A 25,730-nucleotide genomic window follows, 5' to 3' on the forward strand; every position below is an offset into this window, starting at 1 on the left:
TAACTGACTCAGATTTATTTTTTAGAGTAAAACACATCCAAATGCAGTGGTACCCCCAGTGGGAATGTAGGGCTCTTGGGTGAGTGACTTCAACTTTAACCCTGCAAATCAACTTTCGTAGTGAAGAAGACGTGTGCCGAGTCTGACTTTGTGTGCAACAACGGCCAGTGTGTTCCCAGCCGATGGCAGTGTGACGGGGACCCCGACTGCGAAGACGGTTCCGATGAAAGCCCAGAGCAGTGCCGTGAGTGTGACTTGCTTTGGACTTGAACTTTTCCAGGCTGTTCCGTGTCTCATAACTCTAAGTATTGTATAATCTAAAACTTGATTAGTTTTCCTTGGCCTCCCTTAAAGTTAGGCCAGTTGACTCCGAGGTCAGTCAAATCATTAACAGCCAATCTTTAAAAACATAAAGAATGCTCTTCCTAGTCTAACAAGACTGACGTTCTCTTGGGTAGCTTCGCTATTGAACATTTAAGACTGAAGCCAGAAGATTCAAGAACTCCTTGACTAGGTGCATAGATTTCAAATGTTTGATGATAATGACTCTGAGTGGATGGTACTCTGGTCCTGGAAGCTAAGTCAAGATGTGAGGGTCCCCCCGTGGGCCACGTGCAGGCTTTTAGGTGCACAGCTTCTCATGTTGTGAAAAAAAGTCTGTTACCGAAGGGGTAAGGTGACTAGAAATAGGATGATAGAGCAATTCTTAAGAAACATGTAACGTAAAGTTATTAAAGTAGGGAGCTTACAGCTTGTTCTGAAATAAGAGAAACTTCATAGGTATGCAAATACGTGTGTATCCTCAAGCTGATATTCAGGAAAAAGTCTATGAGATCATAGAGGAAGATGATTTGGGACAGTTAAATTAGAATCATTTGCATGTCCTGGTGAAGAAAGTCTCGGTGTTCCTTTTAAGGCAGTAGAGGCCTGTTAAAGCACTAAAAGTGGAAGTCTAACGTGAACAAAGTTTAGGTCTGGAATCAAGCAGAAAGGAAGGGATGTGTGTTAATTTCAGTTTTCCAGGCAAGAAGTAAGGGAAGTTATATGAGCATTGGCCAAGGGAGGTGAGTCACCATAGGTGAAGACAGGTTCCATGAAGATTCAGCCCAAGTTTTAGTGGGGGATGACCCCATAAAGTCAAGAATTAGGGGGTGTCCCTACTTTGCAAGATGTCAGTGGAAAAGAGGTTGTGAAGGAGGTCTGTGAAGGAATCCAGGCAAAGGAAGACTTCACAGGTGATAGAGCATCTGGCTTTTAATGAAGTTGGGATTAGGTTGCCAGTATCTGGGTCTGTCACTTGATACCCAGCAGATAAATAATGGTCAAGGAGCAGGCCAGCCAATGAACGTAACCACGCCAAGTAAAACAAAAGCCAGGACTGCGCACACCGCGGAACCTTGACGGAGTAGCACGGTCAAGGCTCTCCGGTGGACTGCCAGGTAGCCTAGGTTGGCATGGCTTCCAAGACATGGAGCTGTCGAAGGATCTGCCCAGGCTTCAGCTAGTAAGTCGAATTTCACCCGTGTGCCCGGCCACTGAGTTACAGATGTCACCACTTCCAGGCAGCACAGGAGCAGCAGCTCTGCACTCATGAGTTTGGAGGCTCTTTTGAGACTGTATGTCATCAACAGATATGAGAACATGCCGCATAAGTGAAATCAGCTGTGGTGCCCGTTCCACTCAGTGTATCCCAGTGTCCTGGAGATGTGATGGTGAAAATGATTGTGACAGTGGAGAAGATGAAGAAAACTGTGGTAAGAAGATCAGTGTTGAGTGGCTTATCCCAAAGACCCTTTTGCTCAAAGAAGGGTGGGCATGAAGGTGCAGTTGACTTGCCTTTTAATGACCTCACTCTCTGCTCTACTACTTGTCCTTCTTAAGTGCCCTCAAACTCTGAGAGAAGTTCGCATGGTAACTGACCATTGCTTGCTCGGGTGTTTCTTCTAGGCAAATAGAAATAAGAAGGTAAGTCATCCGAGGCACTTCCATGTAGAAGTAGCTCAGTGAAGCCGCAATTTTGTGGACTCTTGTCTCAGCCAGGACAGTAACTCATGGGCCTTCCTCACTTGGGCTCAATCAAGCTAGAAAGGGACTAGGCCCAGCGAACACATCCCTAGGTCGAAAATTGGATCTGCTTAGTGGAATAAACTACTGGAGTCTCACCCAAGCATTTCTCAGTCCCCAAACTAGTTTTTCTTTTAACCTTTCCAAAAGCTAAACTGGCACAGAAGTAGGAATTAACATCTTGCTGGCAGATACCCAAAGATAACTCTACCCAACCGGTGGTACCTTTGTCTCCTATCACACAGTTCCTGCCTGTAAAAGCGAACTCTGTTTCCTAGCCTTTCATGTTTCTGCTCTTGGAAAATATGTAATAAAATGCTCAGTGTTAAAGGTGAGGCCCTGGGAAAATCTCTAGGTTAAACAAACATTGCGTTGAATGTTCTTTCAAGCTACCGCCCTTTTTATAGGGCCTCCTGAGACTGACAAGCACAGGCCTCTTGATGCAGTAAGTGTGCAACGAGCTGAGGGTACTTGTAGCTGAAACACCGATCTTGCGCGTAGAAGTCACCTCCTGAGGTCATTACCACTGCACCTAGTCCAATGAGTTTTGGCATTTAATCCTAGAACTGAGCTTTATGGATTGGTAAGCTGTGGCGCTGCCACACGTTTCCCTCTGAAATCCAGACTTTGCTTCCCAAGAGAGTCGTGGTCTCCACCCCAGTCACCACCAATTATTGACCTTAATTAATTTGGCAGGAATTCGAGTCAAAGTACAAACTGGCTAGTCTGACTAGCTTATCGTTATCATTGCACCTGGCTGCTAGATTGCGGTTCTAGCCCCAGAAGTGACTTTCTAAAACTTGAAAGTATTGAAGACCTGTTATTCCTGATCCTGGTTGGAAGGACCAAAAGAGAAGGAACCGTGTATGGTGTTATAATACGTGGGGGCTACTTTTTGGTGATGGTGTCATAATGCTTATTATGAGTGAATGTTTGCTTATATACCTGATGCATGATAATCTCATCTCATGATATGTGGCCTGGCCTGATGAGCAGTATATCCATTTAAAGATAACTCATGTCTGCCTTCCCCAGTGAAGTCTCTTGTGACAGTTTAAGTTATTAATCACTGTCCCTTTAAGATGCATCTCATCTCAAATTAACTTCTAGTCTTCAACTCTTTTCTCGGTCCTACATTTCTCTTCTTATTCAAATGTCCTAGCATCTCTTACATGGTAAGACTGTTTCCTAGTATTCTGGGAACTGCCTATTGATATAATCTGACTTTAGCTTTTAAGTTAGGCAAGAAAGCTTGGATTCATGATCCATGATCTGCATGTTAGATTTTGGGACAAGACGCTTGAAAGGACAGGTCTGGATGCATTTTCAGTGGGGCGTCCTCTCTCTCAATAGGCAACGTGACGTGCAGCCCTGATGAGTTCACTTGCTCCAGTGGCCGCTGCATCTCCAGGAATTTCGTGTGCAATGGCCAGGATGACTGCAGCGACGGCAGCGACGAGCTTGACTGCACCCCACCCACCTGCGGGGCCCACGAGTTCCAGTGCAGCACCTCCTCTTGCATCCCCATCAGCTGGGTGTGCGATGACGACGCAGACTGCTCAGACCAGTCAGATGAGTCCCTCGAGCAGTGCGGCCGCCAGCCAGTGATCCACACCAAGTGCCCAGCCAGCGAGATCCAGTGCGGCTCTGGCGAGTGCATCCACAAGAAGTGGCGATGTGACGGGGATCCTGATTGCAAGGACGGCAGCGATGAGGTCAACTGTCGTAAGTAGCTTTCCTATCAGTATGGCACGTTCGGGTCTCTCCCACGTATCAACCAGGGACGCTTTGGCTGGCTTCATCCCCTGCCGTTCCCTCCCGCTGTAGCTTCCCGAACCTGCCAACCTGACCAGTTTGAGTGCGAGGATGGTAGCTGCATCCACGGCAGCAGGCAGTGCAACGGCATCCGAGACTGCGTCGACGGTTCTGATGAAGTCAACTGCAAAAATGGTAAAGGGTCCCTAGGTGTGGGGTGTTAGTCAAAGGACTGCTCTGATCAGACCCACGAATGGAATCTCTCTTCTGTGTTTCTCTTTGTAGTCAATCAGTGCTTGGGCCCCGGGAAATTCAAGTGCAGAAGCGGGGAATGCATAGATATCAGTAAAGTGTGTAACCAGGAGCAGGACTGCAGGGACTGGAGTGATGAGCCCCTGAAAGAATGTCGTAAGTGAAGGGGTTGCTTGAGGACAGATTTGGGAAGGTTAATTAGACCCGGCAGAGCTGATGCGGTTCCGAGCCTGCCTAATGCCTGGGTAAACTACTTTGATGAACTAGGTTCAGTTGTTGGGCTTAAAAGTGAAACTTTATGACTTAGAAGTAGTGACAAAGTAGTTCCTAGTTTCACCCCCTTCAAGGTAACCAATCGGCAATAGAGAAACTTGACTAAATACTGCTTAACTAACTGGTAACGTGCCAAGGAGATTGGGTTTACTCTTCCCCCAGTACACGCTGAGATGCGTATCTATAAGACGGATAATTAGATCTTAGAAAAATCATGGGCTTGACCAGACTATCTAGACAAACAGCCTGGATTTTAAATGTTAATAGGACAAATATCAATTGGAGTGTTGAGTTACTCTACTACCTTTTGATTTCAGATGTAAATGAATGCTTGGTTAATAATGGCGGATGCTCCCATATCTGCAAAGACCTAGTTATAGGCTACGAATGTGACTGTGCAGCTGGGTTTGAACTGATAGATAGGAAAACCTGTGGAGGTGAGTCGAAGAACAGAGCCCAAGCCCCGGGGGTGATGGGAAAGGTCTGTAGATCTCCGTAGGTGATCTAGGAACAGCAAGACTAACTCTAATTTCCCTCCTAGATATTGACGAATGCCAAAATCCGGGAATCTGCAGTCAAATTTGTATCAACTTAAAAGGCGGTTACAAGTGTGAATGTAGTCGTGGCTATCAAATGGATCTTGCCACTGGCGTGTGCAAGGCAGTAGGTAAATGGACTTGGACTGGTGTTGCTCTGGTACCTTTCTGAGTACGTGATTATGAAAGGTACAGCCAGTGACTACAACAGTCAAACGAAATATAAAATTTAAAAAGTACTTGAGAGCAATGGTACTGAACTCACAGTGCAATATCATAGGCTAAATAGCAAATTGTTGCCCCAGACTCCTGCCTTGGTCAGTTCCTTTTGCATATGGTACCTTGAATATCTACTTACTCTCTGCTTCCAGAACTTGAGTGCAATTCAAATAAGTAACTTATCATCGGCCGCCCTCTTACTGAATGCTGTGACTCCAGGGCTGTCTTCTTAAACCGTAGGAAGTGCTGAAGTGCTTGCAGGTCCCAGGGCATGGACTTCAGCAAGAGTACTCCTGAGGTGTTCAGCAGTGCCCTCACTTTTTAAGTGCTCCTCTGCTGGGAGGAGGGGACTTGGAAGGACGTTGCCTTCTTACAGCAAAACTAAATTAGCCTGACTCCTGTCTTGCAGGCAAAGAGCCAAGTCTGATCTTCACTAATAGACGAGACATCAGGAAGATTGGCTTGGAGAGGAAAGAATATATCCAACTAGTTGAACAGCTAAGAAACACTGTGGCTCTCGATGCTGACATTGCTGCTCAGAAACTATTCTGGGCTGATCTAAGCCAAAAGGCCATCTTCAGGTAACTTTCAGTTCTTGGTGTCTTCGCCTAAGTCATTGTCACTGGCCTTTGGGAAGGTTTGGAGGAATTTCTCTTGTGTCTTGCTCCAGTCTAGCATCAAACTAGTTGGGAATAATAATTCTAAACACTGATTCTTTATTAAATTACTGTCAGTTCCTCATTAGAAACTAACAATCGCCTATAAAATAAAAGATGGCTACAACTATAAGATTATAACAGACAACATCTTAATTTTTCCAATTTTCCTCCCTTTCTCTCCAGTTAGTTGAGAACTGTTCATAGTTGCTACAAATAGAAATGGTAGTGATAGCTTTTTCTTAACGGCAACTGTAGAAACTCAGGTGATGGTTACTGAAACAAATAGCTTCACTTAGAAGTGTGGTGTTCTTGCATGTAGAGTACAGACCAACAACGAGATAACCTACAGTATTGTTTAGAATCAGTATAGCTTCACTTAGAAGTGTGGTGTTCTTGCACGTAGAGTACAGACCAACAATGAGATAACCTACAGTATTGTTTAGGATCAGTAAGCAAAATGGTTACATAATTTGAGTGGTGAGCTGAGCTATGGGGTTTGCTAGAGTTCTTTCCGAACAAAGTTGTTGACCATTTTGTGAGCAGAAAGTCCATTCTCCAGGCTCCGATGGTGTCAAACTCTTAAATTTCTTGTGACCTATTCTGTTTCAGTGCCTCAATTGATGACAAGGTTGGTAGACATGTTAAAATGATCGACAATGTCTATAATCCTGCAGCCATTGCTGTTGATTGGGTGTACAAGACCATCTACTGGACTGATGCGGCTTCTAAGACTATTTCAGTAGCTACCCTAGATGGAACCAAGAGGAAGTTCCTGTTTAACTCTGACTTGCGAGAGCCTGCCTCCATAGCTGTGGACCCGTTGTCTGGGTTTGTATTCTGTGTTTTTCATCACGTAGCCTTTCGGATGCTTTCTGCATAGGTCAGGAGCTTTCCTCATGCCTAAAGCAGTACTTAAATCCCAAGACTTAGCAGCTCCCCACAACAAAGAATCATCCAGTCCAAGATGTCAGTGGTGCCACTGTTGAGCAACCCGGGGATGGCCTCGTCTATACGACAGGCCCTCCCTGAGCAGATGACTGCTGGTTCACATTAGTGGAACAACATTTCTGATTTGAGGTACACCAAAAAGCTGTATCTAAACCCTTATGCCCACCCAGCTTCTATGCAAGTGATTTTTTTTAATTGAGGTATAGTTGATTTACAATGTTGTGTCAATTTCTGCTGCACAGCAAAGTGATTCAGTTATACATATATACATTCTTTTTCATATTCTTTTCCATTATGGTTTATCACAGGATATTGAATATAGTTCTCTATGCTATACAGTAGGACCTTGTTGTTTATCCATTCTATGTGCAATAGTTTGCATCTGATAACCCCAAACTCCCAATCTGTCCTTCCCTCACCCCTGCTTCCCCTTGGCAACCACAAGTCTGTTCTCTATGTCTGTGAGTCTGTTTCTCTTTCATAGATAAGTTTGTGTCGCTATGCAAATGATTTTTAATTTCTGTCTGAACACTTTATCAGGTCAGCTCTGGATGATCCAACCTAAGTAGTAGCATGAGTTGTAAGGGTTTTGGTAACCACATTACCTCTAGGCTTTCATCTAAATGTGCAAGTTGTCTGAAAGTCCAGTGGAAATAAACAGACCTCTCTAGAAACATTTCACTGAGGACTTCCCCCAAACTGCCCCTAAATAATATAGAAAAGCAGCTGTTAGGAATTTGACTATGAAGAATATGTGGTACACATATACAATGGAATATTACTCAGCCATAAAAAGGAATGAAATAGTGACATTTGCAGAGAAGTGGATGGACCTAGAGACTGTCATACAGAGTGAAGCAAGCCAGGAAGAGAAAAACAAATATCATATAATATCGCTTATATGTGGAATCTAGAAAAATGGTACAGATGAACTATTTGCAAAGCAGAAATAGACACACAGATGTAGAGAACAAACATATGGATACCAAGGGGGGAAAAGGGGAGGGATGAATTGGGAGATTGGGATTGACATATATACACTACTATGTATAAAATAGATAACTAAGGAGAACCTACTGAATAGCACAGGGAACTCTACTCAGTGCTCTGTGGTGACCTAAATGGGAAGGAAATCCAAAAAAGAGGGGATGTATGTATACACATAGCTGACCCGCTTTGCGTTATAGCAGAAACTAACCCAACATTGTAAGGCAACTATACTCCAATAAAAATTAATAATTAAAAAAAAAGGTATCTGACTAAGGCTGTAGTAATCACAGTTGGCCCCCATGAAGCCTCACTAGGACACAGTCAGCCCGCCCCTACTGTAAAACTTAACAGCTATTCATCTTTTGCTCCACTGAAAGAATTGGCCTTTTATACAGGAAATATATAACCTGTGACTTGGGGCTGAAATTTAAATAGCAGACTTATATAGTTTACTATAGTTAATAATGAGCTTGTAGATTCAGTGTTAACTTCTGTTTACCCAGAACATAATCTAGACCCTTGAGTGGCACAATTTGTACCCTAGAGTTTTCTGCTCACTCTTTGAAAATGTCTGTCTCAAGCTGCAACTTTATTCCTTCTAAACCAGCAAGGCTTATTTCTAATTTAATTCTTCCCAGCTTTGTGTACTGGTCAGACTGGGGTGAACCAGCTAAAATCGAAAAAGCCGGAATGAATGGATTTGATAGACGGGCGCTGGTGACAGCGGACATTCAGTGGCCTAACGGAATTACACTTGGTACGTATGTTCTTCCTTCCTCGACCACGCTTCGGCTGTCTGCAGAGTTGTAACTCGTCTCCATAGTTAACTCTGGACTACAGCAGACAACCCTCATGGTGCCTTCTTTAGCAGGGACTTAGGATGAGAGGAACCGAACAGTACAAGTGGAATGGTGGACTTAACAGATGACATGCTCCATAATTACTAGCTTTTCTAGCCATTTGGAGCTAACGTGTGACATGAATTAGGTGAATCTTGGGCCTTGTGAACTCTCATCCTACGTACTCCTGGCCTAGGAGTCGCAGCATTTCCTGAATTGCAGGCTCATAACGGTTTTCTTCTGGCTCCTAAGGGGAGAGCAACAAAATGCTCACCTCTTTTAATACTTCTATAACGTCACTAACACTTCTTAAGTCAGTTACTTTGACAATCTCAGGTACCCCTTGAGTCCCCCAAATGAATGTGGGTACAGATTCTGCATGCTGCTTCACAAGGTTGGTGGGACCCTGTTAACAGCCCCTGCTGGAGAAGGAACCGTGAAAGTAGAGTATTGGATTCCTTAGCTATTTTAAATGGAAGCAGGGCAGTACTGACTTCTTATACAGTGACCATTCTTCTCCTACCCAGACCTCATAAAGGGCCGCCTCTATTGGCTGGATTCCAAATTGCACATGTTATCCAGTGTGGACTTGAACGGCCAAGATCGCAGGGTGGTCCTAAAGTCTCTGGAATTCCTAGCTCATCCCCTCGCGCTCACAATATTTGAGGTAAGACGTGTGTCTCACATCTAAGTGTATACCTCTGAGTTACTGTAGCACCTTGGGGAGAAGGAACAGGGGAAGGAGGGAAGGACAGAGGGGCATGACTTGAGAAACTGCGTTCACCTAAAACCTGGGACAAATGACGTGCTGATTCCTCATAGCATTTTAAGAAACTTGAACTCATGCTTCTCTTAGAGTTTTACATCCGATGTCCCAGACCAGCTTTAAATAAACTTGGTCCATTAAATTGCCAGTAAATAATACTGACCTTAGAGACTGACTCGTGTTCATCCTACACGTACATACTAATATGGGGGTTCTGCTTTAGGATCGTGTCTACTGGATAGATGGGGAAAATGAAGCCGTCTACGGCGCCAATAAATTCACTGGATCGGAGCTGGCCACTCTAGTCAACAACCTTAACGATGCCCAAGACATCATCGTCTATCATGCACTTGTACAGCCATCAGGTACTGTGGGGAAGCAGAGCCCCTCGTGGCTACTTTCAGGGTAGCAGCATGACACAGTGCCCCTGGGTATCCGTAGCTCCCTAGCAACTCAGCTTGCTCTACGATGGAACTTTCCCCTCCTGGACCCTCCCTCAAACCTGGTGCTCGGTATATTTTATTCTGACTTCCAAGTCAAAGAGCTTGAGAACGTCATCTCTTAGCTGCCCTCCCAACCATCAGTGCTCTGTCTTTTATTTCAGTCCCTTCCATATCTCCTTGGCATTCATTCCTTCTTGCTAGGACTTTTGCACTAGCCTCCAAAGTCGCTTTTATGCCACAGCCTTTTCCTCCCTCCCCACTGTGGTACGTCGTATATGGAATTGTGTGCTTCCTCAAACACTATGGTCTCCTGCTCAGAATACTTGACTGGTTCTACCCAAATGAAACCCTTAAACCTCCCCATAGCTGGGTTCCTTCTGTTTTGTGGGAGTGAGGCAAAGCCGCAGAGCATGCTTCTCTCCTTCCTCTGAGCCTCAGACTAGCCAGTTTGTAAGCTTTGGACCAATAGGGAGGCCAGGTCCGGTCACCCGTCTCCTTTCCCCACCTCTTCCCTCACCACCCATCTGTTTACGGCATAACTCTTGTCCTACTTCCAAGAAGTTTCTGTGGCACTTTGCTGTCCTTAGAGCATGCTGCCTGTACCCTTACATTTATCCTTCACTGGTATTGATTTAACTTTAGGGTTTGACAGAGTATACGAGTTTGGGCTCCTTGGAGACAAGGAGTCACGTCTTCAGCATCTAGAACCAAAGTTTATGTACAGCAGGCACTGGAAGACCCATTTTAAAGGACTTTTCTTTCTGAACAGGTAAAAACTGGTGCAAAGAAGACATGGAGAATGGAGGATGTGAATACCTCTGCCTGCCAGCCCCACAGATTAATGACCACTCTCCAAAATATACCTGTTCCTGTCCCAATGGCTACCGTCTAGAGGACAATGGCCGAGAATGCCAAAGTAAGGCTTTTTACTTTTCAAACACAAGCAGGACATACAACAGGCATTAGACTAAAACACTAGCTACAGAAACTAGCCTGGATTTTAAGAATTCTGTTTTAACTCACTCTTGGAATGGATTGGAGAACATATCTGCTACTGTTGCATGCCAGGAGTTCACATCACTACTTCAGGACTAACTCATTTCAACACTAGATGAGTCTACAGGTGACTATGCTGATTTATACCAATTACAGCACTGAGCCAGCCAACTTGCAGATAATTAAACAAAGTCTTAACATTTGCCTCCAAAGAGAGAGGCCTGAAATTAGTCTTAAAAAAGGCCTTGGGGGACTTCCCTGGTGGCTCAGTGGTTAAGAATCCGCCTGCCAATGCAGGGGTCATGGGTTCGATCCCTGGTCCGGGAAGATCCCACATGCCACAGAGCAACTAAGCCTGTGTGCCACAACCACTGAGCCTGGGCTCTAGAGCCCGCGAGCCACAAGTACTGAGCCCCACGTGCCACAACTACTGAAGCCTGCACGCCTAGAGCCCGTGCTCCGCAATAAGAGAAGCCACCGCAGTAAGAAGCCCGCACACCGCAATGAAGAGTGCCCCCCACTCACCGCAACTACAGAGCAAGAAGACCCATCGCAGCCAAAAAAAAAAAAAAAGGCCGTGGTTACAGGAAACCCTCTGGCCCCCGTGGGTGACATTATCTTAAACTCCTACTTAAACGAAACGTGCATTTTAGTCTCCTGTTCTTAGCTTTCGATTAACCGGCAAATTAAACCCGCGGGTTGTGAGCAAGGATCTCATATTGTGAGGTTTTTATTAGCGTGATACTGAGTCCCTACGGGGACTAGCTCTGTTTACTGAGAAAGCAGTTACCAGACAATTAGGCAGGAAGACTGGTATGCCTGGTGGTCTGCTTTTGAGAGCATTTCTTGCAGCTTCCAGGAGCCTGGGACTTTGCTTAGAGGGGTCCTTAAGTGAGGCCGTCGGTCCTTTTGAATTGTCTAATTCCAGATGCTTGCGATTCTGCCCGAAGACCCCAGTGTCTCTCTGGTTTTGCTGGGTTATGGCACACCCACCCTGCAACTCGGTTTGGCAGTGGTTCGTCCATTTCCCGCAGCGTTCAAATAACCCATCGCATGGCTTGTCTGGGCTAAACGGCTATAGCCACTCTGGAACCTTGGCATTGACCTGGTTCTTGGTTTTGTAATTCAGGTACTGCAACTACTGTGACTCACAGTGAGACAAAAGATACCAACACAACAGAAATGTCACCAACTAGTGGACTAGCTCCTGGAGGTATTGGGTTCCGTTCTGCAAACTGTTCATCTCAGCTAACAGCCACACTCTTTGTACCTACCTGTTCCTTAAATCATTAATGCAGCCTTTAACTACTCATTCTGCCCCTAATTGGTAACCTATGTTTAAACTCCAAAGACTTAGAACCTGCAACCCTTAGCCTGACCTGACTCATTAAGATTCCTCTGAGACAGCTGTTAGTGAAACGGCTATTATAGCCTGAGACTCACAAATACTTCTAGACCGGTTACTCTTGGTACACGACTGTAATAGATGTTGAACATCAGTGATGGATGCAAAAGGGCGTGAGGCTCTCTCTACCAGGTGGTTGAATTTCTAAGTCTGAATTCAGATCCTTCTAAACTGATTCCTTTTATTCCCCCGTAGAGATCAATGTGACCACAGCAGTATCGGAGGTCAGTGTTCCCCCAAAAGGGACTTCTGCTGCCTGGGCCATCCTTCCCCTCTGTAAGTAGATTCCCCACATATCTGGATCCAAGGAACTTCTTAAATACTCGATGGGTATTTCTAGTTCATCTAGAGATGCCCTTCCCGTGGCCCCTTGTACTGTCATAGCACTCGTGACACTGAATTACCCTTGCTCCCCTCACCAGCCCGGCACACTGATTTCAGAGTCCACAGCCTTCTGTACAGTGGTATCCTTAGCACAGCGACCAGCAGTGATGAATGGTGCCTACTGCTTTCTACTTCAGAGCTGTTCGTCCGGCTTTATCCCCTTTCATAATAAGTCCTTTCCAGTGAAGAGCACTGTTCTGTTCCCCTTCGAAATATGTATAACACTTCATACAGAGGAGCTACACAAATGCTAAAATGATTTCTTGAGGAGTTATAGCACTTGTAGAGGGTAAATTAAAAACAGTTAAGAATTTTCAAACGCTCTAAAGCTATTCTAGGGCGTGTGAATTCTAAAGCACTATGCCAAATGGCCTCTTTATCCTAAATTATGGGATTCCAAGCTTGGCTAACAAACCAGGAGGACCACTTGAAGAGCCCTCCAGAAGCTTCCGCAGTTCAAATTCAGTCAGCCTGGGGAGGGGCCCAGGACTCCACATTTGCCCAGATGGATGTGCTGAGCTGAGCACCAGAGTCTATAGAATAACACAACCTCTGGTCTGAACTTGTTTTAAGCTCCCAGCCCATTTATAGTCTAACTTCTAGTCATCCCAGATTCCCAAAACGTGAAGCTTTTATTAATTAAAAGCTCGGATTATCGTGGATTCTTTAGCATGATCTTTTTCGTATGTTTTGAAACTAGACCTTGTTTAGTCACCTTCTAACTTTTTTGCAGTGCTCTTAGCAATGGCAGCAGTAGGTGGCTACTTGATGTGGCGGAACTGGCAACACAAGAACATGAAAAGCATGAACTTTGACAATCCTGTGTACTTGAAGACCACTGAAGAGGACCTGTCAATAGACATTGGTAGACACAGTGCTTCTGTCGGACACACGTACCCAGCAGTAAGTCAGCTTTGTGTCTTTATGTACCATGACTCGCAGTAGGACTTTTTGGAAAGGAGACCACAACTCAAGCTATGGCTGCCTGGGCTAGAAAGAACCATTAGAATCATGGAGCCACCGAATACTTCATCTACTACCTGGAGATTAGACAGTCTAGGCTGTTAGAACTTAAGTAAGTCAGTTGACAAGTATCTGCCCCAAACAGAATGACAAGTCAATTAAGGACATCACTATACAATTTGAGATATTTTGGGTTATAGAAACTACATGTAAACATTAGCATGTATCTAGGAGCCAAGTGTCTCCTTTCTAAACTGTTCCATCAGTTGCCTGCTGGATACTTAAAAGTAAATTAGCATATCATAGATAGGGGGGTTGACTTAAAGTCAGTGTATTGAGCAAGATTCATTTAACCAAAATGACCAGATACTTGAAAATGACCTCTTACACCTCAAGAGCTAGCTTCCATTTCAACAGTAGAGTCAGTCACTTGTTCTTCAGTTGAAACTCACGTGGAGTATATGGCCTTCACTTACAGAACTCTGAACAGAACAAGTGCTGAGCACTCCCTCAAGCTCTGGTGAAACAAGAGTGTGGTCAGTTCATGGCACACGTGTGTCTTTTCACATTTTTCTCCAGGTTCTAAAATCATTAAGTAGAACAGGCAGAATTAGTCACACTGTTTTCTCTCTCTGCCAAGTAGATAGAGTTGAATTCAAGTTAACATGCATTAGTGATGCAACTCAATACTGTTTGGGATCTGGCTTCCCTCCTGTGCACCTTTGGTCTCTGGATGACCAGCGCAAAAGCAAGGTTCATTTTAGAGACTGAGGTTGCTACCACCAGTGAGGGAATCCCCAGACACATTCCATGCTTTTTCTCTTCCACAGATATCCGTTGTAAGCACAGACGACGATCTAGCTTGACTTCTGAGACAAGCTGTGACCTCTGAGGTCTAAACCAGTAATAACCCACTTCGGAATGGTAACCGAGCCAGCAGCTGAAGCCTCTTTCTTCCTCCAGTTGGGAAGAACATCGAAATATCTTTGCGTGGATCAAGCTTGTATACTTAACCATTTTTATATTACTTTTGTAGATATTCCCGTCCACATTCTACTTCAGCTTTGGATGTGGTTACCAAAAGTATCTGTAACCCTTGAATTTCTAGACAGTATTGCCACCTCTGGCCAAATATGCACTTTCCCTAGAAAGCCATATTCCAGCGACGAAACTTGCGCTATAGCGTGTACCACCTGTACATACATTGTATAGGCCATCTGTAAATATCCCAGAGAACAATCACTATTCTTAAGCACTTTGAAAATATTTCTATGTAAATTATTGTAAACTTTTTCAATGGTTGGGACAATGGCAATAGGATAAAACGGGTTACTAAGATGAAATCGCCAAAAAATTTGTAAACTAATTTTGTACGTATGAATGAAATCTTTGACCTCAGTGGAGGTTTGCAAAGACTAAGTATTCAAACTACTGTACATTTTTTTTCCAAGTGCTAAAAAAAATTAAACCAAGCAGCTTAACCATGGTTTGTGCCTATTCCTCTAGGATGAACTTCTGTAAACAAGCTGAGTTAGTAGCAGGTGTTCTAACTAAATAGATGCGCTATGGATCTTGGTATTGTATTATATAAGGAAGCCTACAATTTGGCTGGTTTCTCTTACAATCAAGTGCTAAAAGGATGAGGTACCACTTGATACTTGCCTCCCCAAATATTTATTTTGTAAAAGAAGCTAGCTTAACCTGCACCTGGAATTCTTCTTCTTTGAGGAAAGTTCCTATTCTCATTCATTTGTTGCCTGATCCAGGAACATATGCCAAGATTTCTGTCAATTCTGCTTCTCTGTGCTTAAGTCTCTGTTTTACGTGTCCTATCATTATATAGTGTTCAAGGGCAAGCGCCTTGCAAAGCATGGGTAAGGAGTTCCTCCTTTTACACGCCTAGACAGTCAACCCTGAGGAGAGCTAGGGAGGTAACAAGCAGAAACGCCATTCCTGAACAGTCTAAAGCAGTGGTTCTCAGTGGACTTCAGGTTAGCATCTGCATCACCTGGGAACTTGTTAAACATGCACATTCTCAGGCCCCACCCCAGACCTGCTGAATCAGAAACTCTGAGGGTAAGGTCCAGGGATATGTGTTTTCAGAAGCCCTTCAGGTGATTCTGACGTGAACTAAAATTTGAAAACCACGGTTCTAAAGTGACTTCGTGGAGAATCTGTAAGATGATCTAATTTGTCAGGCTGGCTGGCATAGGATGGACTCCTTCTGTGGACAGTTTTTGAAACGTGTGATATGAAGAGTAGATAAGAACTTTGGGTAGAAGAAAAAGTAGCACAGAGCTTGCATAAATTTTTCATCAGATTGGCCATTTCTTTCTCTAAAGCCACAGGAAGCCAACAAGCAAGGGAAGATACAACGCTTTAACCCTGGGAAGATGCTCTAGGTGAGAGTCCACTGCAAAAGGTGCAGCAGTCTTCATGAACTGAATCATCAGCACAGTAGCCAAAGGATGAAGAGAAGATGTTTTGAGCAGCTAAATGGATCAGTGGATGAGTCAGAGTACACCTTCATATGGGATATAAATAAGACAGTGGACATGTGGCTTGTGGCTCAGGCAAAGAGATCAATAATCCCGGATGAAGAAGGTGCTTCTGTCATCTTGTTTAATAGGTACCCTCTTGAGATTTTGGTCAAATGGATGAAAGTGAAAGAAAGAATAGGCGTGAACCTTTTTTCTGGGAGATGAGGAGGTCAAACATGTAGAGCAAAAGGACGTAGTTGTGAAGGTAGGACTCTTCTGGCCACCTGTTGCTTCATCTTCAGGTAGTCATAACACTAAACAGAATGTGGCCTGCTGATGTGCGGTATCTGGAGTGCCTATTTGATAAGTTGGTGAGCATTCATCTTATGTAAACTCTAAAGGCCATTTGGTTGATTGGGACTTTGATCCTGCTCTGGTACAAAACCCACTGATTGGTTTATTCATTTGGAGCAATACAGAATTCCCTCCTAGGAAGCTTAAAGACACCAGTGTTCTCCGCCATTACAAGGATTATACAGTATTAATCAACTCTTAACACCCAAAGTCATAGTTGTTAAGAAGAAAATCAAGCAGATTCTCCATCATCTCTTGGATTCCAGTCCCTAGTGTGTTCCTCCAGGTTCTAGGTCCCAATTTCCAACCTTCCAAGAGTCTAAAGCATCTCATTCTTTTAGCCAAGGACAGAAACGCTAACTTAAAAGGTACAAACTCACTTGAAGAAATGACGTAACTAGCTATTTCTATGGAAATTAGAATAGTTACACTGCTAGCCAATTCAGCATGAATTAAGAGATCATGGGAGGCCAGAGCCTGTGCATCGGTACCCACACAAGAACTTTAAGAATCCTATGTGAAACCTTTTGCTGTAAGTTTGCTGTGTCTCTACAGTTTAATGTGGGAAATGAGAATGAATCAAGAGATAAAATATGAAGCTTAGCAAACGCTAAAGGAGGCTGTTTGAAGTTAAATGAGCCTGTCATACAAGTCACAGAAAGGAAGTCCTCCAGAGGCTTTACCAACTGCTAGAAAGACTGATACTGATAGATGAATAAACAGGTTTGTGGCCTCTGGTAAGGAAATCCAGTCAAGTCTTTGAGTCCAGATTTTTAAGTGACCTTTGCAAGCTATCTACTCGGCAAGAAACAGTCCCAGTTGATCAACCAGCTCTCTTAAAACATTCTTACAGCTATTTTAAAGCCTTGGTATCATTTCCGAACCTATGGTATTCAATTCTTGATGAACACAAGGCAAAAAGATGGAGACTTCGACTTTGACACTTGCTTCTGTTCCTTATATCTTTGGAAGTCTGATAGCCCTTCTCAAAAAATGAGAAGACAGGCTTTCAATAGCAAAAGTATAGGGCATTTAAAGGACTAACTCTTCAGTTAACACTTAGAAACGGGAGACCTAAATAGAAGTTTCTTTTTTTTAAACCTCTTTATTGGAGTATAATTGCTTTACGATGGTGTGTTAGTTTCTGCTGTATATCAAAGTGAATCAGCTATACACATACATATATCCCCATATCCCCTCCCTCTTGCGTCTCCCTCCCACAGAAGTTTGCCTTTTAACTATCCTCACACCCAACCAGAAGATTCTGATGGGGTGTACTCCCGTGTCGTGCAGCCCAACGAGTAATTTCCTAGAGTTCTTACCTTGGGAAGCAGTTTACTATTTTGAACCCAGTAGAAGCTTGACTCCTTGCTTTAATGCTGGGGAAACTTTCAAAAAGCATCTACACTTTTGCTGCGACAACTTGGGTCTGAGAATGAAGAATACAACCTGCTAGTTTTTATCATTGATTTTTGCGCTCTCAGTTTCATAATCAAGTGTTCAGCCTGACTCTGGGAAAATTGAGAATTGTATGTCCATGTTTCAGCCATATCGTGGACCTAAACTGCGGAAGTTCAGGAATACATAAAAGTCAAAAAAGGCTTCAAAGGTATCTTCCAAACGCAGCAGGAACAAATTTGAAGATTAAACGATGGCATTTTTTGGGCTTATTTCTCTCAAATCAAGCATAGAAGCTTTCCAGCTCAAAATAAATTCATGGGAAGGGTGATCAGCCTTCTTTCTACATGAAAAGCTGAATGCGAGATAGTGGTGAGGTCCTATATGTGAAATGTCGGGGTCGAGGGATAAGCTACTAAAAAACAGCCCACAGGAGTGGCCCATCTCTCTGTCCTGTCCCCCAAATGCGTTCAGTGTTTCTGAGCCCGGCTCACCTGAGACACAGGAACGAAGCGGGACCACCGACCAACAGCCCCACTGTCAGTCTCCTTCCAACCACAGTCACTGAGGCAGAAGGAAGGCAGGCTGAGGGTGGAGGTACAGGCTCTGCGGGCGACCCTGTGGCACATCAGAAACAGTTTTCTTCTTCACTGTGCTCAAGGGCAAAGTCAGATTGGCAGCAAGGAGGTTAAGGGCGCTGGCTGCTGCGTCAGCCTTGCATGTGGTACCTTCGGGCAAGTCACTAAGCCACTCTGTACACAGAGGTGCTGGGGACTCTCTTGCTATGACACGGTAAGGATTCAGTGAGAAAGCACACGAAAGCTCATCCCTGCCTCTGGCATTTAGAGGGTGCAAGGCACACGTCACTGCTCTATGTCACTCTCAGAGGTATGCCTCTACTTGTGTTTGTGGTGGCACGGTCTAGAAACTAGTAAGCGACCTGCCCAGTGAGAATTACAGGTAACTTAACTCATTGAGTAACACGCATTAGACCTTGTCCCATCTGTTTTCCACTATACCTATTTGATGAGATCGAAGTCTGAAATTCAGGTAGAAATAGTACCTTTTATGTAGATAAAAAGGCTTCAAGGATTACATGCTTTGAACCCTAGAAACAGAGCAGGTGTGTTTCTGCCTCAACCTTCTGACTTCACTGCCAAAGACGTGGAAATAAATATTTGGGGGCCTGCACAGGCTTTGGATGGCAGCCAAAGCACTTTGAATCTCAACTTCTCATCATACGTTTAATAACGTGCTAAATAAATGCTCTCGTGTATTTTATTTGATCTTCACAACAAACTGAATAGGTAAGTATTACCTCCATTTTATAGATGTGAAAACTGAGGCTACAAATAAATGATTCCAAACCCTATGTGCTTACTGGCATCTCCTCTCAGGAGAGGAGGCAGTGCTGTGTAAAGGTTAAGGTGAATGTCACGTTGTATGTTTGCTGAGTTCCCTTTACTAATGACCTTAGGATGCTTCCACAGTTTCTCAGATGCCCACGATGGCTGACTTCCAATATGGTGGCACACGGGGGTGGAACGCTAGCACCTCCACATCAGGTTGGCACAGAATAAGTGTATTAGTTCTGTGCCATGCCTACAAGATGCTAGAAGTTCCAGAATTATTTTCCTTGGCCATCACAGAAGCAGGAGTAGATTACTGGATTGCAAAGTGAAAGATAAAGAGTCCCTAAAGGAATTTATAGCCATGCAACATCATTCCTGTGTATGAAGACACTGGGGAAAACAAGCTGTAACACAACAAATCTTAAATTTTACGGTTATTATAAGGAGATACATGCCCAAGAAGACAGAAAGAACTGGAACTTGAGTCCACGGAGTGATGATGCTGTAACCCTAAGACTGGATCTTAGGTATTCTGGAATCTACCCCTGAGACCTGGGCATTGCTCACATTTCACACATACGCAAGGAGGGGGAAGAATTCTTTGAACGAAATGACTGGCTTTGACAAAACTCTCTTGCCCTTTTAAAAATGTCACCTGATACCAAAATGTGACTTAAGAGCACGTAAGGCCTCAGGAGTCCAGAGCGTACCACCAGTTATCACGCTCAGAATCTTCAGAATTCTAGAGGCACATGTTGGGACACATCCCATCCTGCTGACCTGTAGATAAACATTGTTTTATTAATGAACTGTACGTTTAACCTAAATAAAGTTTATTTTTGAGAGAATTATTGTGAGCCTTTCCTTTCTCCAGAGCACTTTTCCAAAAGTTTTTACCCAAATCTTTCTCCTTTTCTCAACTGAATATGGCTCAGTCACCCCTTTCTGGGAAGCAACCAGGGCCACCAGATCTGGGCCCATCAAGTTGAAAGAATGAGAGATGTCCCTTTTCTGGCCATCTTTAGAAGTATAGTTAGTGCCTCACCAGAGACAGCCAATGTGCCACCCTCTCAAACTCCCCCTTTCCACCCCTCCCATGAGAGAAACGAAAATCAAAGCCACTATTACCAAAGAATGTTAGGCCAGAGCTTCCTCCCTGTGGATGACAGAGAACAGGCCCTAAAGGTAGGAAGCCCCAGGGTGACAGGACAAGACAGGCCTTGACAAGCAAGAAAAATCATTTTGATACTTTCCCCTCATCAGCTCTTCAGTGGTCTGTGTTGAAATTCATTTATGATAAGGCTAAATTTTTATGAGCCTTTAGACACAGATATTCCATCCGAAACTTTTCCAAGCAAGGGCTCCCGAATGTCTGAGTGATATTGGGTGCTCAACCTTGGAATTGGCTCAGGGAGTAGTGGGAAGAAAATAAGGAAATTGAGGGAAAGATAAACTGTCAAAAAAAAAAATCTTTAAAAGCTCAACAGAGAGTCCTTAATGAATTTAAGATGCACTTAATGAGTGAAATGTTGAGTGAATACCAGCTTTGCAGTGACAGGAATGTAAGTTTGTTCCCTCCTCCACCTGACTAGCTGTGGCCACGGGTAGGTTGCTTATCATCCAAACTTCTGTCCTCTGAAAATCGTAACACCTACTTGCATAGGGTCCTCCTAAGACAGAGAGGCAACACTTATAAAGTGCTTTATTCAAGTAACAGCTGCTGTTCTCCAGTGCCAAAAAAATCATAATTCATTTTTTTAAAAAGTTAAAATTCTTGACTTGTGTCCATTTGGAGATCTGACTTTGGTCTGCACTCATACTCAATCCCATTTGCAAGCGTTCCCTCTTAGGTCTCCCCTCGGACTGCTAGCATTTGGAGATCTTTCTTCACTCCAAGAAATCAAATTCAATCGTGCTGTACCCAAGAGCTCTGCAGAAATCCTTGTATGTGTGACCCTCTGCTGATTAAAGCGCACAGGTGACTGGTTTAAGTTCACCGGTTATGCAGAGAGGTCTGTTTAATCAGTGGGGGGAAAAGATGTTAAACTTTGTGCCACTCCAGGAGGTGAGGTTAGCACGATCTTTGGATTTATCACGCTTAGCAAATGTGATGGGCCCATAACCTAAGAGATGTGGAGGAATGATAAATATTGGGTCTGAACATTTAACTAATGCTCTAGGCTCTTACTTAGAGGTATTTCTTGCCTACTGGTTGATCGAGGGCAGAGAGTATGGTTTAAACCCATAGTCATGTATGTTTTCTTAAATTCGTCCATTTACATGTGATATTTGCCAAGGACTACTTCTCTAAAGCTAAAAGCAAATTTTCCTTTTTACCTGACCCCAAACAAATAGCCCTGTGATTTCCTGAGAAGGGCTTATAAATGCTGGAGGATGATTTTAGATAACTAGATAAGCACTGGCATTCCTTCTCTGGTGTCAGGGTACTTACAGTGAGAGTTTCTGAAAGGTTCTAGAACAGTTTTACAATTGGCATATCCTAAACTGATCATCAGTTAGGAGGGAACTCAAAAAGCTCTTGAACTTTTAATGAAATTGAGGAAAGATATATATGCACCAACCCCTTCAAAAGGTACCGCCTCTATGCGCACACACGCGCGCACACACACACTTCATTTGTCCTTATTTCATGCATTTGTTCGATACCACCTATGTGCCATACTTTGTTCTGGATTCTGGGGAACCAGTGGAGGACAAAACAGGCCAAAGCCCCATCCTTCATGGTGCTCATTCTAGCTGGGAGTCAGGAATGGAACAGACATTTAATATGTCAGGGAGTGATAAGAACTCCAAAGAAAAACAACCAGAGTAGAGGGCAGAGAATGATAGAATGAGCTATTTTAGAAACAGCCATCAAGGAAGCCCTCCAAGGAGGTGACTTGGGCAGAGAACCTGGTAGAATTGTGGAAGTGGCCTACTGAGGACAGAGCAGAAGCAGAAGTCCTGAGGCAGGAGCATGCTTGTTTCATCTGTGATAAAGCAAGGTGGCCATGTAGGTGGAGGTGACCAAGGCAGAGAGGGAGGGGAGAAGGGAGCAGCAAAGACCAAGTGATGTAGACTTCTAGGGATGTGGTTGGGGTTTGGGATTTTAAGCGATGGGACCACTTAAGAGGGTTTGGGGGCAGTAGAGGGACATCTCATTTTAAAAGGATCGTGCTGACTGCTTTGTTGAGAATAGGCTGCAGGGAAGCAGGGGTGGAAACAGGGAGATACGTTAGGAGACTATGGCAGTAAGGCAGGTAGATGGCCATGGCTTGGGCTGGGGGGGATGGAAGAAAGCTCTACTCTACATGCAGCGGCCATGGGGATGCTGAGGGCATAGTACGTGTACAAGCCGTGTCTCTGGAGTGGAGAATGCGTCATGATAGTTGGTCCCCTCCTCCAGGAAAAGCTAGCTGGTTTCCATCCCAGCTGTGCTCTCTACCTGCGGGTATCGGTTTGGCTGCCCCCTGACTGGGCAGGGGTGACAGGCATGACTGCAGCATCAGTGGAGAAACTCAATGAGGCTGCATGGTAGCCGGAGGGAAAGTCACGCTTCTCCTCCCTAACAAAGGAAGTCTGCATCTTGAAGAAGGTACGAGCCTGGAGCATAAATCCCAGTCCACAGAAGTGCAAGCTTTTCACCCATTCAGAGGGAGTCCTCCTACCTGGCAGGGTCCTTTTTGTACAGAGTTCTGTGCTAGCTCTTGAGCAATGTCCTCTACAGGCATGTTTTCTATAGGTCGCACAATGTTCTTTTCAATGTAATGGCTTTAGACAGGATCCAGCATTTTCCATCTATCCAACTGCTATGTATTTATACGTTCCCTGTTACCCACCCGGTCTTTAAAGGCATTGGCAGATTATCGGAACTATTTCCCCCAACAAATTTCAGAATCCTGGTATTTCTCAGTTGAAAGGGATCCCAAGGTCACTGAGTCAGGTACTTGTCTGATACCGTTGGTAACAGGTCCCAGCTGGGGAAGCAGAACATGTCTGCCTATATCTACCCAGCAAGGAGACCCCATTCATCAGACAATGACCCACAGAGTAAGTTACTCTCCTAATGTGCCTAGAAATTCAAAAAAAGCTCGTGAGCCTTAATATATATATATATATATATATATATATTTAAAAAAAAAAAAAGAACATTGTTTTGAAAGACAAGTGCCTCCTAGGACCCAAAATCTGAGGAAAGGAATTTTTTTTTCTGTCCTCTTTTCGAGGAAAGGCTCTTTAAGTGAGGTGAGTCTCTGAAGGGCACCCATGCATGTCACAGAACAGAAGCCAAATATTAACAAACAGCTTGGAAACAGAAAACAGTCTCTTCCCAGACGTCAGCCCCGGTACCTGTTTCCATTCAGAAAAGAGAAGCAACCTTTCCTATCTCAGGATCCGGTCACCTCCGGAGAGGACGAGGCTGGGACTAGAGGCTACGTGCCATTCTCCCTGGCTTCTCCCTCCCCTGCAGCAGGCACTGTGTGCCCAGCACTCAGCGCACTATCTCTACTAGGAAACAAATAAGATTTCCATGGACCTCATTAATAGTGCCAATTCGCCAAAAGCGGCACACCGGTTTCGACGGAATCTCTAGTTCTCTTAGAAATCCAGTGACATGAAGGTGAAAAAAAAGACGACTTAAAACCCAAACTAACTGTAGCTTCTTTTGCCTTGGCAGGAGGGCTGGGAATGTCCTGGGAAAGGAAATTTCTATACTGCTGTGAGAGAAGGAAAATCTTTGGAGTTGACAAAGGAAGTCCTGGGCTGGGTTTGGGGAGTGAGCGACAGACTGCTGAATTGCTCTGCATTCTAGAAAAGAGGCCTCAGGAGTGGGGTGGGGAAGTGCTGGGAAGCAGTAAGGTGGAGAAGAGGGTGGAGCTACATGGCGTGCACGGACCTCTGGGGCTCCAGCTGCCGGACAGCAGGAACGTCTAACAGGCAATTTGGGACCGCTGACATTTTCTGCACTGTGAACGCTTCCACTTCCTCAGCTCTTCAGGAAAGTGTGTGGCTTCACACCTTGTGTGAGTGGCTTTTGATGAACGTCCTGGAAAGGAGCCCAGTCCCAGATCTGGGTAGACGTGGCAGCAGGACAGGGAAGGGACTTACAGAACAATCCAGGAACTGAACTGAACTCAGTAGCTGCAAGAGCTTAGACAGCAGAAGCCCCCCAGGGACGCTTAGAACGGGGACCGTGGACTTTCTACAGAATGTGAGATGGAAGTTCAAGCCCATATTACCTGGAGCTTAAAGGACAGAGTCACTCCAGATGATGCCGCAAATTGTGACATGTATTAGGTGGGGTCAGGTGGCTTTAGATGATGCATGCTCGGTGTTTTGCTAGTTAGTCAGTGTACAGAACTTATCACAGCAATGGCCTGCAGGGGCTTGGAGTAATTCAAACCATGGAGTCATCTTTCCAAAGTGCAAATATGACTGTGGCACTCCTTATCTTAGATGACTTCTTGCTGCCTGCCGACAGAATGAAAGCCGGTATTCTTAGGCTCAGGCTCGAGACCACCATGACCCGACCCCTGCTACTCAATTCTCTTCTATCCTGCAATTCCCCAGCCCAAACTCCACGCTCTGGTAACACCTGTTTGTAACCTCCACCCCACTCCACAAACTGCTGCTTCCCAGACAAAGCTGTGCCTTTGCTCATGCTCTTCCCTCTGCTTTGTGTGCTCTTCTCATCTCTCCTCACTTGGCTCTTACTCTTCTTTCAAGACTCGGTTCACATGTCACCTCCTCCAGGAAGCCTTCCCTGTTGACCCAATTTGGCTCATGTGTCTCTTATCTACCCCGTTATATAGAGATTATCTATTTTTATGTGTATACCTTCCTGACTGAATGAAATAAAAGCTTCTCTAATGTAAGAATTCGGTCTTCGTTATCTTTGTCTCCCCCACCATGTATAGCACAAAGTTGGGCACTTTTTAATGCTCGAATACCATTCGTTAATCTGAAACCCACAAACGCAAGCAATATTTTATAAACAAGCATACCAGCACGACGCCTTCAGGTGAGCATAATCCCATTAAAGAAGTACCCTTGAGAGGTTATTTACCTATTCCAACGTATCCTACACCTCACACAAGTTGGAGGTCCTTTTGTGGACTTAGGTTCAGGGGGCATACGGCTGTCTTTTGCTCACATATTGTTATAGCAAAACTTACATCCTTGAGGGTAGACTGAATATTCTGAAACAGCAAAAATCACTGAGCGTTCTGTCAGGGACCATAGTAATTTTGTCATGTTGATTAAAACCATTTTGACACCCTCCCTGGCCGTCCTAATGAGGAACTCTAACAGAACATACTTCCAGCCAATAGCACCATCTCCGAAATAAACACATAACCAGACAAGGGAATTACACTGACTAGGGTAACACTCATCTAGGTTACTATATACTGCTAAGACAATTTAAAAAGTTATCCTGTAACTTGATAATCACAACTGTTACTTCATTTTAGTGTTTAGAATTAATTTGCTAACGAAGTACCTTACATAGCATGACTACAAAAAGCTTGATCCCACAAGCCTTCGTGTGTTCCGGGAAAAGTGTTACGAGATTTGAGTTCCAATCTTAGTTTTGCCACTTGCCTTACAATCCTGGTAAATTCTCTTCCAGCTCCAAGCCTCCATTTCTTCATC

At 44.3% G+C, this 25,730-nt stretch overlaps 1 protein-coding gene across 2 annotated transcripts in view; it reads left to right on the forward strand.

The window, feature by feature from the left end:
• The window catches only part of VLDLR (very low density lipoprotein receptor), a 31,626-nt gene extending 16,648 nt beyond the window's left edge, over window positions 1-14,978 (forward strand). The window contains exons 3-19 of one of the 2 annotated variants that reach the window (XM_060014678.2): window positions 122-244; window positions 1,632-1,754; window positions 3,418-3,789; window positions 3,892-4,014; window positions 4,105-4,227; window positions 4,662-4,781; window positions 4,886-5,011; window positions 5,509-5,680; window positions 6,368-6,586; window positions 8,335-8,453; window positions 9,063-9,202; window positions 9,525-9,666; window positions 10,514-10,660; window positions 11,870-11,953; window positions 12,341-12,421; window positions 13,263-13,432; window positions 14,323-14,978. In XM_060014678.2, the coding sequence (XP_059870661.1) occupies window positions 122-244; window positions 1,632-1,754; window positions 3,418-3,789; window positions 3,892-4,014; window positions 4,105-4,227; window positions 4,662-4,781; window positions 4,886-5,011; window positions 5,509-5,680; window positions 6,368-6,586; window positions 8,335-8,453; window positions 9,063-9,202; window positions 9,525-9,666; window positions 10,514-10,660; window positions 11,870-11,953; window positions 12,341-12,421; window positions 13,263-13,432; window positions 14,323-14,358 (2,420 nt within the window). In that variant the 3' untranslated portion in view covers window positions 14,359-14,978. The remainder of the gene's footprint in view (window positions 1-121; window positions 245-1,631; window positions 1,755-3,417; window positions 3,790-3,891; window positions 4,015-4,104; window positions 4,228-4,661; window positions 4,782-4,885; window positions 5,012-5,508; window positions 5,681-6,367; window positions 6,587-8,334; window positions 8,454-9,062; window positions 9,203-9,524; window positions 9,667-10,513; window positions 10,661-11,869; window positions 11,954-12,340; window positions 12,422-13,262; window positions 13,433-14,322) is intronic. The other variant, XM_060014677.1, reaches the window with a different exon arrangement.
• Window positions 14,979-25,730: the final 10,752 nt, after the last annotated feature.

Source organism: Delphinus delphis, chromosome 6, assembly GCF_949987515.2.
Source record: "Delphinus delphis chromosome 6, mDelDel1.2, whole genome shotgun sequence".
NCBI classification, from domain to species: Eukaryota; Metazoa; Chordata; class Mammalia; order Artiodactyla; family Delphinidae; genus Delphinus; species Delphinus delphis.